The sequence below is a fragment of the Phlebotomus papatasi genome, chromosome 2, assembly GCF_024763615.1.
Source record: "Phlebotomus papatasi isolate M1 chromosome 2, Ppap_2.1, whole genome shotgun sequence".
NCBI lineage: Eukaryota > Metazoa > Arthropoda > Insecta > Diptera > Psychodidae > Phlebotomus > Phlebotomus papatasi.
Window position 1 is genome coordinate 93867461 of NC_077223.1, and position 14859 is coordinate 93882319.

Here is a 14859-nt window from a genome sequence, read left to right on the forward strand (position 1 = left end):
CTCAAGTTACTGACAATGTTTATGAAAGAAGTTACAAACTTTTACGAACTTTTTGTGAGTTATACGATTTACGAGCAATTCGTAAGTCCCCCAGTAGGAGGTCACAAACATTTACGAACAATTTTGTGAAATATTGTTTTTTCTGTGAATACAGAAAAAAATATTTTGTAAAAAATGTCCGTAAATGTTTGTGAATTCCTGTGGGGGACTTACAAAATGTTCGTAAATTGTATAACCCACAAATAAGTTTGTATTTTTTTCACAAATATTGTTTGTAACATGATGACTTGACGAACATTTTTTGTACTTTTACAAACATTTGTTTGTAAATGTTCGTAAACACACAAAAAATGTTGGTAAAATTTTGTCATTTGTTCGTAAATGTTCGTTTAAATATTCGTCAGGCAAACACAAATTTACGAACAAATGACAAAATTTTACGAACATTTTTTATGTGTTTACGAACATTTACGAACAAATGTTTGTAAAAGTCCAAAAAAGGTTCGTCAAGTCATCATGTTACGAACAATATTTGTGAAAAAAGTACAAACTTTTACAAACTTGTTTGTGGGTTATACAATTTACGAATATTTCGTAAGTCCCCCACAGGAATTCACAAACATTTACGAACATTTTTACAAAATATTTTTTTCTGTATAGAGTTCAACCAAATTTAACTTTTGCGGTTTTTATTCGAAATTATTTACTGATAAATTAAATACTGTTCATAATCTTGAAGCATATTTCTTGTGAAATTTAAGATTTTTGATATTATGCTAAATGGGTGAGATTTTTAAGTATGTCTCCTAATATGATCACTTGAAGCTGGAAAGTTCATTTTGTGTATTATTATTTTGTTTACATCGAAGAATTGCAACTCGAGAAAACTGAAATATAAACAAATAACTTGTGTATATCCGCATTTTTGCGTTAAGCAATTTCTATGGAGATTTTTGACACAATTTCGAGTTTGAAGAAAGCTTATAAACGGAATATATTCAAATATTTCAGAGCTATAAAAAATACGTTCAATTTAGAATATAACAAGTTGGACTGTTTGCGTATTATTTACAATTTATCTAACAAGCTCCATTTGTAAATTACTTAAGAGAAAAGCTAAACTATAACCGTAACTTTCTTTGCGATATTATGCTATGGAATTGTTGCAACTGACTTCTTCCCTTTTTCTCCTTTAATGTAAACATCTTGAAGCCAATTTAACTGCGCTTAAAACATTGTATTGGACATTTAACATTAAATGGCTCTTTACGACACAATTGTCTTTGCAATAAATTCACCACTAAAGCATACGAATATACAGAAGCAAATAAAGTCGATAGTGTATGGGGAGATACCCATAAGAAATCCTCAATTTGCATTCAAATGATTTTCTTTTTGTTTCAAATTTTATCGTGGGTCGGTGAAATATTTCTTTGGAAGATTATGGGATTTATTTGGACTTTCAGCAAATTTGCTTTTTAATTTTATACTTTACTGTAAATATATTTATGTATAATTAAAAAAAAAATATTTTGTGATTTGGCTCAGGTGATATGAATCATGAATGGATTGGAAACTATTGGTTACCAAGTCTGGGTCTGCCACAGTATCGTACGACATTTATGGAGTGTCTCGTTGATGCGCGAATGTTGGATCATTTAACGAAGAAGGATTTGCGTGGTCAGTTGAAGATGGTTGATAGTTTTCACCGAACAAGTCTTCAATATGGTATTTCGTGCCTCAAGAGGCTTAATTATGACCGAAATGCCCTGGAAGATAGGCGGAAAGCATCTGAAAATTCCATGTCGGATGTTCTTGTGTGGAGCAATGATAAAATTATCCGCTGGGTATCAACTATTGGATTAAAGGTGAGCTGTTTAGGATTTGTGAGATTGAGATTTTAAAAGACTATCCATATTGATTTTTTTTCTTTAAAATTTTCTTCTTAAGGAATATGGCAATAATTTGTTAGAATCAGGTGTTCATGGAGCTCTTATTGCCCTTGATGAGAGTTTCGATGCCAATGCGATGGCTTTAGCTCTACAAATACCTACACAAAATACCCAAGTAAGTACAGTTTAATTTCTATTTTTTTAAGTATTTCTGAGGGTAGTAGAGTTACGATGGGTTCGCCACTTTTCGCCAGTGAACCACTTTCCGCCACTTCCAACAAAATAATAAATTTAAAATTGAATATTTCAATATTTAAACTTTTATTTTAATTAGTAATAAAAAGATAAATTTAAAATTGATATTTATGCTGAGTAAACATTAATTAGGTAATGTTGGTACACTAAAAAAGTTTAAGTTGCCTTTAATATGTATTATTTGCCTTTAGTTTTCGTTATATGTAACAAATATTTCGGGTTTAAAAAATCTTGTGTAAAAAATTTTATTTATTAAATTATTACAATAATTGGTTTTATATTTCATTTCGTCCATCACCGTCTTAGCGTAAATTTTTAAGTCAATCAGAAGATATTCACAAGGTTATGGAAATCAATATGGCTTTTATGCATTAACATTTTTTTTTAATTCTTCAAATTTTATATTTGTTTAAAAACAAATTTTCCAGCGAAATTATTTTTGTCGATTAATGAAGATATTTCAGCTGCAGATGCATATTGTGCAATCCTTTTAGAAATACATTTTTGCTTTGGAATAAAATTATTGGAGGGTTTTTGATCCAAGTGCATTGAGGACAAGGGAAATTATAATGAAAAATTAAATTATTTTTGGAATCATTATGTTTATTGCTGTTTCCATGTCCAATCACTGAGAGAAATCTTAAAAAGTCAAAATAACATTCCGGAAATGTTTATTTTACCCTGTAGTATTGATCCGAAATCGGTGTAAATATTACACTTTTTAGTTGTATTAAATATGAGTTAAAGTTACCCTTTTTCATGTTAATTTTATCCTTAAAAACGTGTAAAATTTACATTAACAAGTATTAATATATTTTTACACCTAAAAAGTGTTAAAGTTATGAGGAAAACAAGTTAATCGCACCCCCGTTTTTTCTCGGTGATCCACAAACTTTTCACTTGGCCTTAAGCTTGACATGCAATGGTAAAATTAAAGATTACTATTTATTCCAACCTATCTCAAATTTTCAATATTTTACTGTTTTAATTCAAGACCGCGGCATGAGCTACTAAAGCGTGTGCACGAAAAGATTTCCTATTGGAAAAATGGTCTCAGATATAAACCACAGTATATATATAACAAAAACAAATATATTTTTGGAAAGATACTTTATTAAGATTTTTCACGGTTTTTGTTTTTTTTTTAATGTAATGGCTTCTCGCCGAATTCTTGCACCTTCTTTTTAATTCCCGTCATTAGAGACTTGACAAGCCCGTATCCGCGTCGGATTTCTTCCACTTCCTCTCGAAATCCGGCAAGTTTTCAGCTGTCTGACCCTTCTTTCTGAGCTTTGTCGACAAAATTCTCCAGAAGAATTCCCCAGGGGTTGAACAGCTTTCCCAGAGCCTAGGAATTTTTTGAGATGATGATCGTTGAGTTTCCGCGACCATTTTTTTAAAAGCATTTTGACGGTGTTTGTCGATAGTCGATCCGACGGGGAGCAACTGAAGCTTTGTAGGTTATCAAACCATTCCTGTTCTTGATTTTATGAACGAAGCTCAAATTACCTCCAATTACGATGGATATACCTTAAGGAATATCCATCGTTTTGCCAACATTTCGCACGGAAAGATTGAGTTGCTTCTCGAAAAACTCTAGCATTTTCTCTTCTTATCATCTTGTCCTAAATCTCTGGCTTTCAGCCACTTCCTTTTGGCTTCTGAGCAACAGTCTTGAGTTCCTTGAACCGAATTATAATCTTCCGGACAGTGGAGCGGAACACTTCCCGGTTAATCTCGCGACTTCAGCATAATTTGCATTTGGATGTTTCAGATCTTTAAGATGTTTGTCAACTTTTAATTTTCTCATGCTCACGATCTTTTTGCAATTCCTCAGTCAAAAATAATATTTTTAACAACATTATCACCAAAATAAAAGCTGATTAAATTATCTTGAAAACACGAAGTTCTGTCATATTTCTCGTAAGCAATTGCTCACACTGAATTTTCAACAAAGCAATTTTAACTCAAATCATATTCAAAATTTAACGTTTTTAGTGTTAAAATCTTCTAAAAAGAATAAATGTTTAGATATAATTAATTATTCATCAAATATTAAAATAAAAATCCATAATTTTAATCAATCTATTTTTAGTGTTCAATTTTACCCTCAAAGTGTTCAAATTTAGAAACTGTCCAAAATTATGAACCTTTCCCCTACAGTAATTTTCTAAGGCCAGATGTAAGACCTTTTACTGATTTTGTTTATCGGTGTCATTTTTATTACTGATTGTCGGTCAGCGAAAACTGTCTCATCGTTAAAGGGTTAATTTTCAGAAATTGTGATTTGATGTACATTTTACCCTTTAATGAATTAAAAAGAAGTTTACCGTAGATCCTGTTTGTAAGCTTTTCTTTACTTCTAGATCTTAAGGATGGTCTTTACCGATCATATCTATCATGTCTTATCGGTGAGAACTATTCTCAAACATTAGCATTAAGGGGTTACATCGGTCTCCCGGGTAAAAAAATAGGCATTTTTCTAATAATAATTTATTTTGTCGAAAATATTTTAGAAATTCCAACTTTTGGGATATGAAAGAGTAAATTTAGAACAAAATTAAAAAAAAATTCTTTTTGAAAAATTTTGAAAATTAGACCGTTGGTAGCTGATTTTCGGAACCATTCCTAAATCAAAAAAATAAGGCATTTAGAGGTATCGAAGCTGAATGTCTTCTATGGCAAAAATGTAGTCCTAAGTGGAGTCTATTGTGTGCTGAAGAGAGTACATTAATATTTAGTTTAGTTTAGTTTATATGATTTTTCAAAAGTTGCTTTCTTAGGTCATTTTTTGAGAAATTTTAGTTATACTCCGAGAGTTTTACTTACTCCGATTGACTTGAAATTTTCAGAAAATACTTTTAAAATGTTATACTATGAAATAAAAAAAAAAATTAAAAAATGATTTTTTGATCTGAGAGACCCATGTAACTCCTTAAAAGAAAGTTTACGAACAGGAGGGGTCAAAGTCACCCTGCGAAAAACAAAGACACCCAATGTTATAGAAAGTATCGCTTAATAGTAAAAGGTGATTCCTAATTTTTAAACTTTGAAAGTGGCGAAAAGTGGTTATACCACCCTAAAAGGTTGGTTTTATATTAAAATGTGCGTTTTGTATAGGCTCGTCAAACGTTAGAAATGGAATTCAATAATTTATTGCAAATGTCGACGGAGAGAAGGCCCGAGACTGAACAACTCAATAAATCCTGATCCAACGTCAGTCTTTCTAGTCTTAGTGATGAATGAAAAGGAGTATTTAATTTATCGGGATTCTACCTATATTTCTTTGTTCATTATACATACACATGTTTTTTTTTCTACCAATTTAAATGTAACTTACATGTAAAGTCAAATATTTTGAACATTTTTTTGTTTATAGTAAACTAAAAGGCAAAAAGAGAATAATTTTATTGTAAGTATAAATGCGAAAAAAACAATTGAAAAAGGAAAGAAAAACCAAAAGTGGAAAAGATGGGAAATATTTATAGATATTTTCCAAAATAACTACTATAGATAATAGGCTAATAAAAATTGAAAGTCATTTCGCATAAAAGAAAACATAAATTAACAACAAAAAAAATTTAAAAAAAGAATAATTTATAAAAAAAATATACATGTGGGTCATTTCAGATTAATATAAAAGGCTTTTTCATCATAAGAGAATTTTCAAAGTTTTTTGTATTTGTTGATGAGATACAAGAACATAATAAAAGTCTGATTAAATAATACGTTACATTTCATAATTATATAGAAAACAAATTTTTCCTGACATTTTATAATTGTACACAAAATAGTAAAAATGACAAAAATAATATTCTTTGTGAAAAAGCTTTCTATGGAGACTGTGCTGACTTCCACTAAATTACAGGTTAATATAATAATTAAATAGAAAAAGTATAAAAAAAACAACTTTAAAGTAATTAAGGAAATGAAATGAGATGCAATATAAAAGTTTACAATGTGCGGTATCTCATTTTGGGAAAAAGAAAAAGAAAGATCATAAGCTGATATTTTTACTTTTTTGGGGGACAGATAAGGAAAAAAAATAACGCAAAAAATTGTTGAAAGAACATGATAGGGAGGGGATATTGTACTTTTTACCTAAATAGTTAGATTTTGAATAGATTTTGTTATTGGTGATTGATAGAAAAACAAGTAAGTAAAAAAAACTCAACTTTGACTTGAATAATTGTAATTAACTAAAAAGAAAATTAAGGAATTTGTTAAGTCATCATGAGTATAAAAAAAAAGTCAACACGTAATTTTTTGGTGCTGACCGAAGGAGTTTGTTAATTTGAATAAAACCAAAAAGATGATAGAAAAGATAATAGGTATATTAGTAATAATGATGGGAGAAAAATACTTAAGCTTTCATGCACTTTAAAGGAGAAAAGAAAAAATGAATATAAATATAAATATTGACAAGTTGAAGTAAAGAAAGAAAGAAAAAAAAAGAAAATAAACACTAGAAACTTGCATTATACATTTAATATGTATGAAGAAGCAAAAACCGTATTAAAATTTTAAATATTATTGTAACATAAATAACATAAGTATACCAAGAAAATATTGCAAAGTTCATTATAATTGTACTGTAGATAAAAAACTTTTATTGTTTAATTTTTCCTTTTTGATTGTATAATTTTGTGAAAAAGAGAAAAAAAAACAAACAAACTTCCTAAAATGTTTTCAAGTGACCCATTGTAATAACATTTGTACAATACAACCACATATTGAGATTCATAAATTCACCTACCAAACACAATCATCAATCATCAGACATTGAGCTTAAAATATAACAATACTTTTATTTTGAGAGACAATTCAGAAATAATTTTGAATTTATTCAAATATGTTTTTTTTCAGGTGCTATTATGCCCGGCGCACAATAAATTTTGTTTGTAAACATGTTTTCAAAATTTCCTATGAGAGTGAGCGAGATGACTAGATTTCATTCACTCTCACTGACATATTAAAAATATGTTTACAAAACAAAAGTTATTGTCCATTGGGCATTATGCCCAACGCACAATAATTTTTGTTTAGTAAACATGTTTTTGACATTTCAATGAGAGTGAGTGAGATCTAGATCTAGTTATCTCGCTCATTCTCATGGGAAATTTTGAATACATGTTTACAAACAAAAGTTATTGTGCGCTGGTCATTACCTTTGGAGATTTTATTTGAATTTGCTCTTCAAAAAGAATATCAAAAATCAAAAATAAGACGACTTTAATTTTTCATATTTATTTTGAAAAATACCAAGTAGGTACACACGTTTTTTTTCACATTATGCCTAGGGTACAATAACTTTTATTTTGAAAACATGTTTTTCATGCAATAAGGGTGAAGAATATCTGGATCTAGTCGTCTTCTTCACTCTTATGTCCAGTGCACAATAACTTGTGTTTGTAAACATGTTTTCAAAATTCCCTATGAGAGATAGCGAGATAACTAGATCTCGGTTTCATTCACTCTTATTGAAATGTCAAATGTTTGGCATTATGCCAAGTGCACAATAACTTTTGTTTGTAAACTTGTTTTTAAAATTTTCTTATGAGAGTAAATGAAATGTTGTTCTAGTCATCTCGCTCTTTCTCATAAAAAAATTTTGAAAATATGTTTACAAACAAAAGTTATTGTGCCTCGGGCATTATAGAACGTTTTAAAAAATATGTTTAAAAAACCAAAGTTATTGTGCGTTGGGCATTATCATGTAGGGTGGAGGCATTACTTACGGCCTCTGTCTATACTTATGGCCTCTCTGCAAAAAAGACTTTTCATTGTTGGAAAATGATTTTAAAAAACCCTCGAAATTAAAAATATTTGATGTGTTATGATAAACACATCACATATTGTTTGGTTTTTGGAATATGGCCATAAGTAAACACAGGACATAATTAATACCACCACCCTAAATTTTCTAAACTTTAATTATTATGCAGTTTATATGCCTTCCATAGAAGAACTAGGCCTGTATGCAAGTGAGATATCTAGACCTGAAATATCGTATATATTCTTATACAAGTTTCGTGGAATTAGGAGAACTAAGGGGGCTTCCTGAATTAGCAAACAAGAAATTATCTCTTTTCCTCGTTTTTTCGTGTTTTGGAAGATAAAGAAATCTTCTTGTAAATATTAAAATCGATTTTTCGACCTTGTAATTCAGGAATCAGCGAAGGAACAGTTCTTGGGTAGAGGACACTTATTGAAAATTTCGTTAAAATCTTGAAACTTTTTTTAATTTCTCCTGCTGCTCTTAATGCAGTCTTTCTGGATTATGCGTAAGTTGGGGTTTTGAATGGGGTAAAATATTCAACAGGTAGGCACACAACAAAATATCGCTCCTTGGAAATTACAAGGGGCCAACTCACTTTTTGGCGATTTTGAGGTTTTAATGCACTCAGACAGAGAATTTAATAAAATTTCAGATGATATGAGTCAATAAATTTCGTTATTAGAAAAGTTTTTCAAAATTTTACTCTTTATGATTGCTTCCGCGATTTTGTTTGAAGTCGAGGGGCACAAAATAGATTTATTGTTCAAATTTTTGTGAAACAAGGGACTAACTCAAGCAAGTTGATCCCGTGTCATTCTAATGTCATGAAAATTTGCGCATCATTTAGAATGACAATGAGCTAACTCATAAAAAAACATATTTTGAAAGGTAAAAATATGTATGTTTCGATGTTTATAAAAATGCTCATACAAATAGAAAAGAATTAAATTATTTTTATTAACATAACTTATAATTGAGATAATTATTAAAACAAAGTTGAATCTTTCATGCTGTCTCCTGAAAAATGGCTCAGATTTATTTGGCCCCTTGTAATTTCCAACGAGCGATATTAACAATAAAACTATTTTTTACATGATTATCATCATTGTGCACAAGATAAACTTACCCATCTTTAACACCACAGATGAGTATAGTATAGGTATAGGGGAAAGTACTCTCCCTCCGAACGTTCATGCCTTCGAATAATGTGAATTTTCTTTAAGTTTTCCTAAGGAAGAGTACTTTCCTCTACTTGCTTGGCTTATAAAGCAAAAGTGATTTTCAGTAGGAGGAAGTGGGGCGCCTTTACTTGGGGTTGTTTGAAACTCTTAGATAATGTCCCTATACACACTTACGACTTAACTCTTTCGTCTCTTTTGGGACTCTGAGTACCCAATGCAGCATATGAATATTCTGTGAAAAACAGTGTTTTTCAATTATTCAGAACTAATAAAAACCCGATTCTTGTGGATAATTTCAAACTATAAAGATGTCCAAATCTAAGATATTTTTATGGGACCTCAATTCATTCCTGAGCTTGAATATTTTTGATTGAAAAATGGTGAAATTGGCTTGCAACATATGCTGCGGTCCGGAAAGAGTTAAGCCGAGGGGCGACTTAGTGGAAAAGGATGGAAATGTAGTTTTACCATTATTTCGAATATAATTACGATAAGTCGTCTTTCGGTTAATCCTTAGGTCTATCAAGGCTCTAAGTCCCTTTTTATTTATAGTTTTCATCAAGAAATAGACAGAAACACTGAACCTTTCTTGATTTTCACAATTTTATTCTCTACTGTTTATTGTAGAGAATAAAATTGTGAAAATCAAGAAAGGTTCAGTGTTTCCGTCTATTTCCTAATTTATGGTAGATGAAACCGACGCGACGGTGAGACTTCTATTTTGCTGTCTCAGGACGAAATTCGAGTACCAAGCCGTTTTGCAGAAAAAAGACAGAAAAAGTGTTAGTGATAATTTTTGTGATTTGTGCATTTAATAGCTCCCAACCGTTGTCTCCAATCTGATGAGTATAAATTCAGACAAAATAGTGACAATATCCAAGATAATAGACTAACCAAGAACCACTGAAGAAGACACGATATAGTGTCGAAAGCTCTGGAACCTTGAGTGTTTTAATTTTGGATTAAACCATCTCACCGACGCTCACCGGAAGGACAATTTTGTCCTAAAACAGCAAAATCCGTCTATTTCCTTCTACATTCTGTCGAACTGAAATTCTTCTGAAAGATATAGTTATCATCATATTTAGTCCCTTTATAACTAGTCCCTGGCGAGTGCTTTTTAATATTGTCTCTTTCGGGATAACTGCAACGAGGAGTGAGTCCTTTAACCTGTCGGAAGAACCTCGTCAATTAATTTTATTCGACAAAATAACTTGTAAAGTACGCTTCTTGTTTAGACATTCGTGTTTTTCAATAAATCTAATTGAATCTAAATTTTAGTGGACCACAAAAAGCTTATTTTTAAGAAGCCTTTTTTATCATTTTAAATTTACAGTTGTAAATTTAATTTTTGGAAATTCTAGAAAGGCGTTAATCAAATAACACACAAGGGTTTAAGTCAGAGGTGTGCAAAAACCGTTTGAAACCAATTAAACGTCAAATCAAGTTCGTTCTGGTAGCGTTTTGACCATTGACATTCTACCCGGCAAATTCTGCAGAATTCTGCAGAAATTCGTCGTATTTGAAAACGTAACTGCCGAAAATTCTGCAGAATTTTGTTCTAAAGGTGGATCCGATCGTTGTATGAAAATTCTGCAGAATTTTCTGCAGAATTTCAACAGAAAATTTTATAAATTTTCGGCACTTTCTTCAAGATGTCGTTCTGTCAAAATGGACTTGGAATATTTTCTCTGAAATTATTTATGAACTTGATAGAATTTATAATCACGATTTTCATAATATATTTTATATATAAATACAGCGAGGGTATGCTGTCTATAGAGAAGGATTACAGAGCAGTATTAAACATACTCCCGACCGAAATTTCTGCATTTTTTTTTAAATAAATTGTACAAGAATTTTCTTGAGAAGAAAGAAAATTTACGATGTGATCTTTAGCCGTAGCCTTTAAAATTATTTATTATTTATGTAAAAAAAATATTCTTTTCATTTCAATAAATATATTTTCGTCAATTTTTCCAATATAATGTAGGGGAGACTGGGGTAAAAAGTCACAAGTCGAAAATTTCATAATTCAATATCTTCCAAGATAAAAGAGATAGCGGCTTCAAATTTTTTCCTTAGATAGCTTCCATGAACCTTTTTCAATGTCGTAAGTTTCTTAGAATTCGAACAGGGGATTTAGAAAATAAAAAATATTGAAATTTTTAGGCCTGTTTTTGAAATATTTTTATTCCAAGAGATATCAATTTTTACCTACTTAATTTCCAAAATTGATGCACTGGCGAATATTTCCTAAATGATTTGGATTCCCTGAGTACGAATCCACTATCCGTTTTAGCTTTTTCCAAATATTCTTCTCTCCAGAAATCTTTTTCTTAAAAATGACCACTTGGGGTAAAAAGTATCAAAAGGTATGGGGCAGAAAGTAACAAAAACCGAAGCAATTCCTGATGTCTCACGGCGAAAAGAAACGTCATTCATTGCCATGTGTCGCCGCTTGTTGTTTATTTTGCATGGGTCAAACAATTTGCAGTTTTATTGGAATAATACTCATGAATCACAGAACTGTGATTCGTTACCTCATTCCCCTTAGCCCATCAACCATCGATGTTCTCTGAATTACTCCCCGATTGAGAAGTTTTGCCTGGTTCTCTACTTGATCATCGTGCTCATTTTTTTGTGAGACACAGAAGCAATTGAACACCCCGGATACCCCATGGGACCTAAAAAGATTGCGATGACACGTTGAGAATCTGCATTCCTCCGTTTATAGGCATCAACTATATATACTATGAAAAAAACTCTATTTTGCACTAGCACTTCTTCCTTTAATTTGTTTTTATTTTGCACTTAAGTGACGTTTACTCGGCAACTCTTCGGCAGATTTCGTCAAATGCATCTCGCCCAATTCGCCATTTTCGCCTTTTCAGAATGGTTAAATAGAATTTTCTTGCCAAAAAAGCCTTTGGAAAATAACTTTAAAAATGCTTTTCTCGTTCAGATAGGAAAAACTCTGTTGCACAAAGGTGTAGAGAAATAAACATCCTATGAAAATATGTCATCTAGGCATTTTTTAATGTTATGGGAGCCCGTAATAAAGGGTATCAAAATGTGATAATTTTACCCCATGCCTGATACTATTTGCCCCAGCATTTTTGAGAATGGTCACAAAATCACCTTTTAGAAATCGGCTCAATAAACGTATTTCCTTACAAAATAGAGGAAAAATTACTTCCACAAAGTTGTAGAGCAGTAAATTTCCTATAAAACTGTGCTAATTAGAAATTTCTGGGGCGCTCGAGTAGCTTGTAAAAAAATAAAATATCCGTTTTGTGACTTTTTACCCCAGTCTCCCCTATAGATTTGAAATAACCATCTCTGAAACACCCATTCTTTCCGTACAGAAGTAGATCTTGAAAAATTCGAAAATCTATTTGAAGATCCAAAAAAGAGACTTTCTTACTTCTTGATAATTCCGCAAGGTGGCTGAGATACATCCTGTTCGAATTCCGAAGTGCTCAAGTGTCAAAATGTGAGGAAAAAAACAGAACAACGACGTTTACTGTTCTTGTCCCAGTATTTAATCACTCCATATTCACTGAGTAACTCTTTTGCCAGCTTTTTAGTGTGATATTTGATAAAATTTCCCCAACTTGTTCGAAAATTTAGTATGAAAATTCGAAATTGAATTTTAATTCTTCGAACTTCAACGACTTTTTGTGCAAATAGAGTTCCATTTACCTTTCATCCAAGACACTATTGGAGAATCAAAATCTACTTGTGATCGGGCTCATAACGGGGTGTGAGACTTCGCTTACTCGAGACAAATTTTAATAGCTTTGGTTATTTGCCGTTACGATCGCTAGTGCGGTTTTTGAATGATGGTCGTTAGAAAAGGAAGAAGAAGAAAAATTGTGGAATTGCCGAACGAAGTTTTGCTGGGATGTTTCGTTTGACGTTTATTCGGTTTCAACGATTCTTGCACGCCTCTGGTTTAAGTACTAGGGCAATTTAGTTGTTGTGTAGGGGAAAGTATTCTCCCTTCGAACGTTCATGCCTTCGAATAATGAATTAGTAATAATTCATGAGAAGCTAATTGATATCTAATAGAAATGTGAAAATCTTTTAGGAGAATTAAAAGAAAATTCACAATATTCTAAGGCATGAACGTTCGAAGGGAGAATACTTTCCCCTACTGCAAGGACTGCAACTGTTCCGGATTCGAATCCTGTTTAGGTCATCATAAAATTGCTGGCATTAATGTGCTCAATTCTTATCCAGTGAAATATATAATTCCTTGTGGTATAGAACTGATAACCCCATTCCTGTAGGGGAATTCTGTAACGCTTGGTAATGCTATATGACAAATTGGGTTCAAATCTTAGGAGAGATTTTTCGAAAATGCGATTTTGTAGCTGTGACATTGCCATTTCAGCTCACGTGGTCAGAAGTCACATATTTGAGATTTATGGCAATTCAAATGACAATGAATTTTGTTAAACAAATCCACCAAGACGTGTTGTATTTTCATAAAATCATCAAGTAAAGGGATTTCATTAAAAATTCAATGAATTGCATTTTCGAACTCATATGGTATGACAAAAAAGCTCGAATGGCATTGTCAGGTTTCGAACTCACGCGTGACAATGCCACGAAAATTACAGAATTCCCCTACAGGAGGGGAATTCTGTAACGCTCTGGCAATGCCATATGACAAATTGGGTTCGAACCTTAGGAGAGCTTTTTCGAAAATGCGATTCTGTAGCCGTGACATTGCCATTTCATCTCACGTGGCATTGTCAGAAGTAACATATTTGAGATTTCTGGCAAAATGACAATGAATTTTGTTAAACAAATCAACCAAGACGTGCTGTATTTTCATAAAATCATCAAGTAAAGGGATTTCATTAAAAATTCAATGAATTGCATTTTCGAACTCATATGATTTAATAAAAAAGCTCAAATGGCATTGTCAGGTTTCGAACTCACGCGTGACAATGCCACGAAAATTACAGAATTCCCTCACTTACAAGAAATAGTCATAGTAGGGTAAGTGTGCCAAATTTCGGCATAGTTGCATGCAAGCGCTAAAGTCTCAAATTTGAAATGCAATATTTTTAATAGAAATTGAATTATTTTATTACTTCTTCTTCAGGAGTGTTCACTGGAACTTTGCAGACAGTTTATCTTCTTTTTTTTACTCTAAAATCATTTTTAGTACATTTTAAAATGAACAAAAATGTAGACATAGCATTGGTGGCCTATTCCGGCCACCTTCATTCTTATAGTTCCTCCTCCCTCCGGAATTCTACCAATGTCTTTTTCAAGTCATCTTGTTTATCGATGCGACATAGTGTAATCTGTTTTGCATAGTGTAATCTGTAGAAAATTCATGGAATTTCGACGAACAAAAAATGTGGCCGAAATTGCAAGCTGGCCGGAATTTGGCATACTTACCCTACATGTCTAGAAATTTCGCTTACGGTAAAGCTTAGTACTTCTATGGAACCTTCTGTATCATTTCTATATTTATTATTTATTATAATGATTTAAAAATAAGGTAAATTCCAAGTTATTTTTGAATTGTATCTTTACTTTTAAATCTCAGGTAATGCATTTAACGTTTCACTGTCAGTTAAATACCTTAAAAAAAGAATTTCTTTGAATTCATAAAATATCCTTTAAGCAAGACATAACGATTTACAAGAAATGCGGATAGAGAGAGTATTATTGTGGGTGAAAAGAGTGATTGAGGATGAATTTTGATATTCCCAACTTCCTGTAGAAT

At 31.6% G+C, this 14859-nt stretch overlaps 1 protein-coding gene across 6 annotated transcripts in view; it reads left to right on the top strand.

Annotated features, from left to right (window-relative positions):
• The window catches only part of LOC129802470 (liprin-alpha-1), a 67841-nt gene extending 61513 nt beyond the window's left edge, over window positions 1-6328 (top strand). For all 6 annotated transcript variants that reach the window (XM_055848333.1, XM_055848335.1, XM_055848336.1 and 3 more), the window contains 3 exons: window positions 1549-1868; window positions 1951-2067; window positions 5268-6328. In XM_055848333.1, the coding sequence (XP_055704308.1) occupies window positions 1549-1868; window positions 1951-2067; window positions 5268-5357 (527 nt within the window). In that variant the 3' untranslated portion in view covers window positions 5358-6328. The remainder of the gene's footprint in view (window positions 1-1548; window positions 1869-1950; window positions 2068-5267) is intronic.
• The last annotated feature ends 8531 nt before the right edge of the window (window positions 6329-14859 follow it).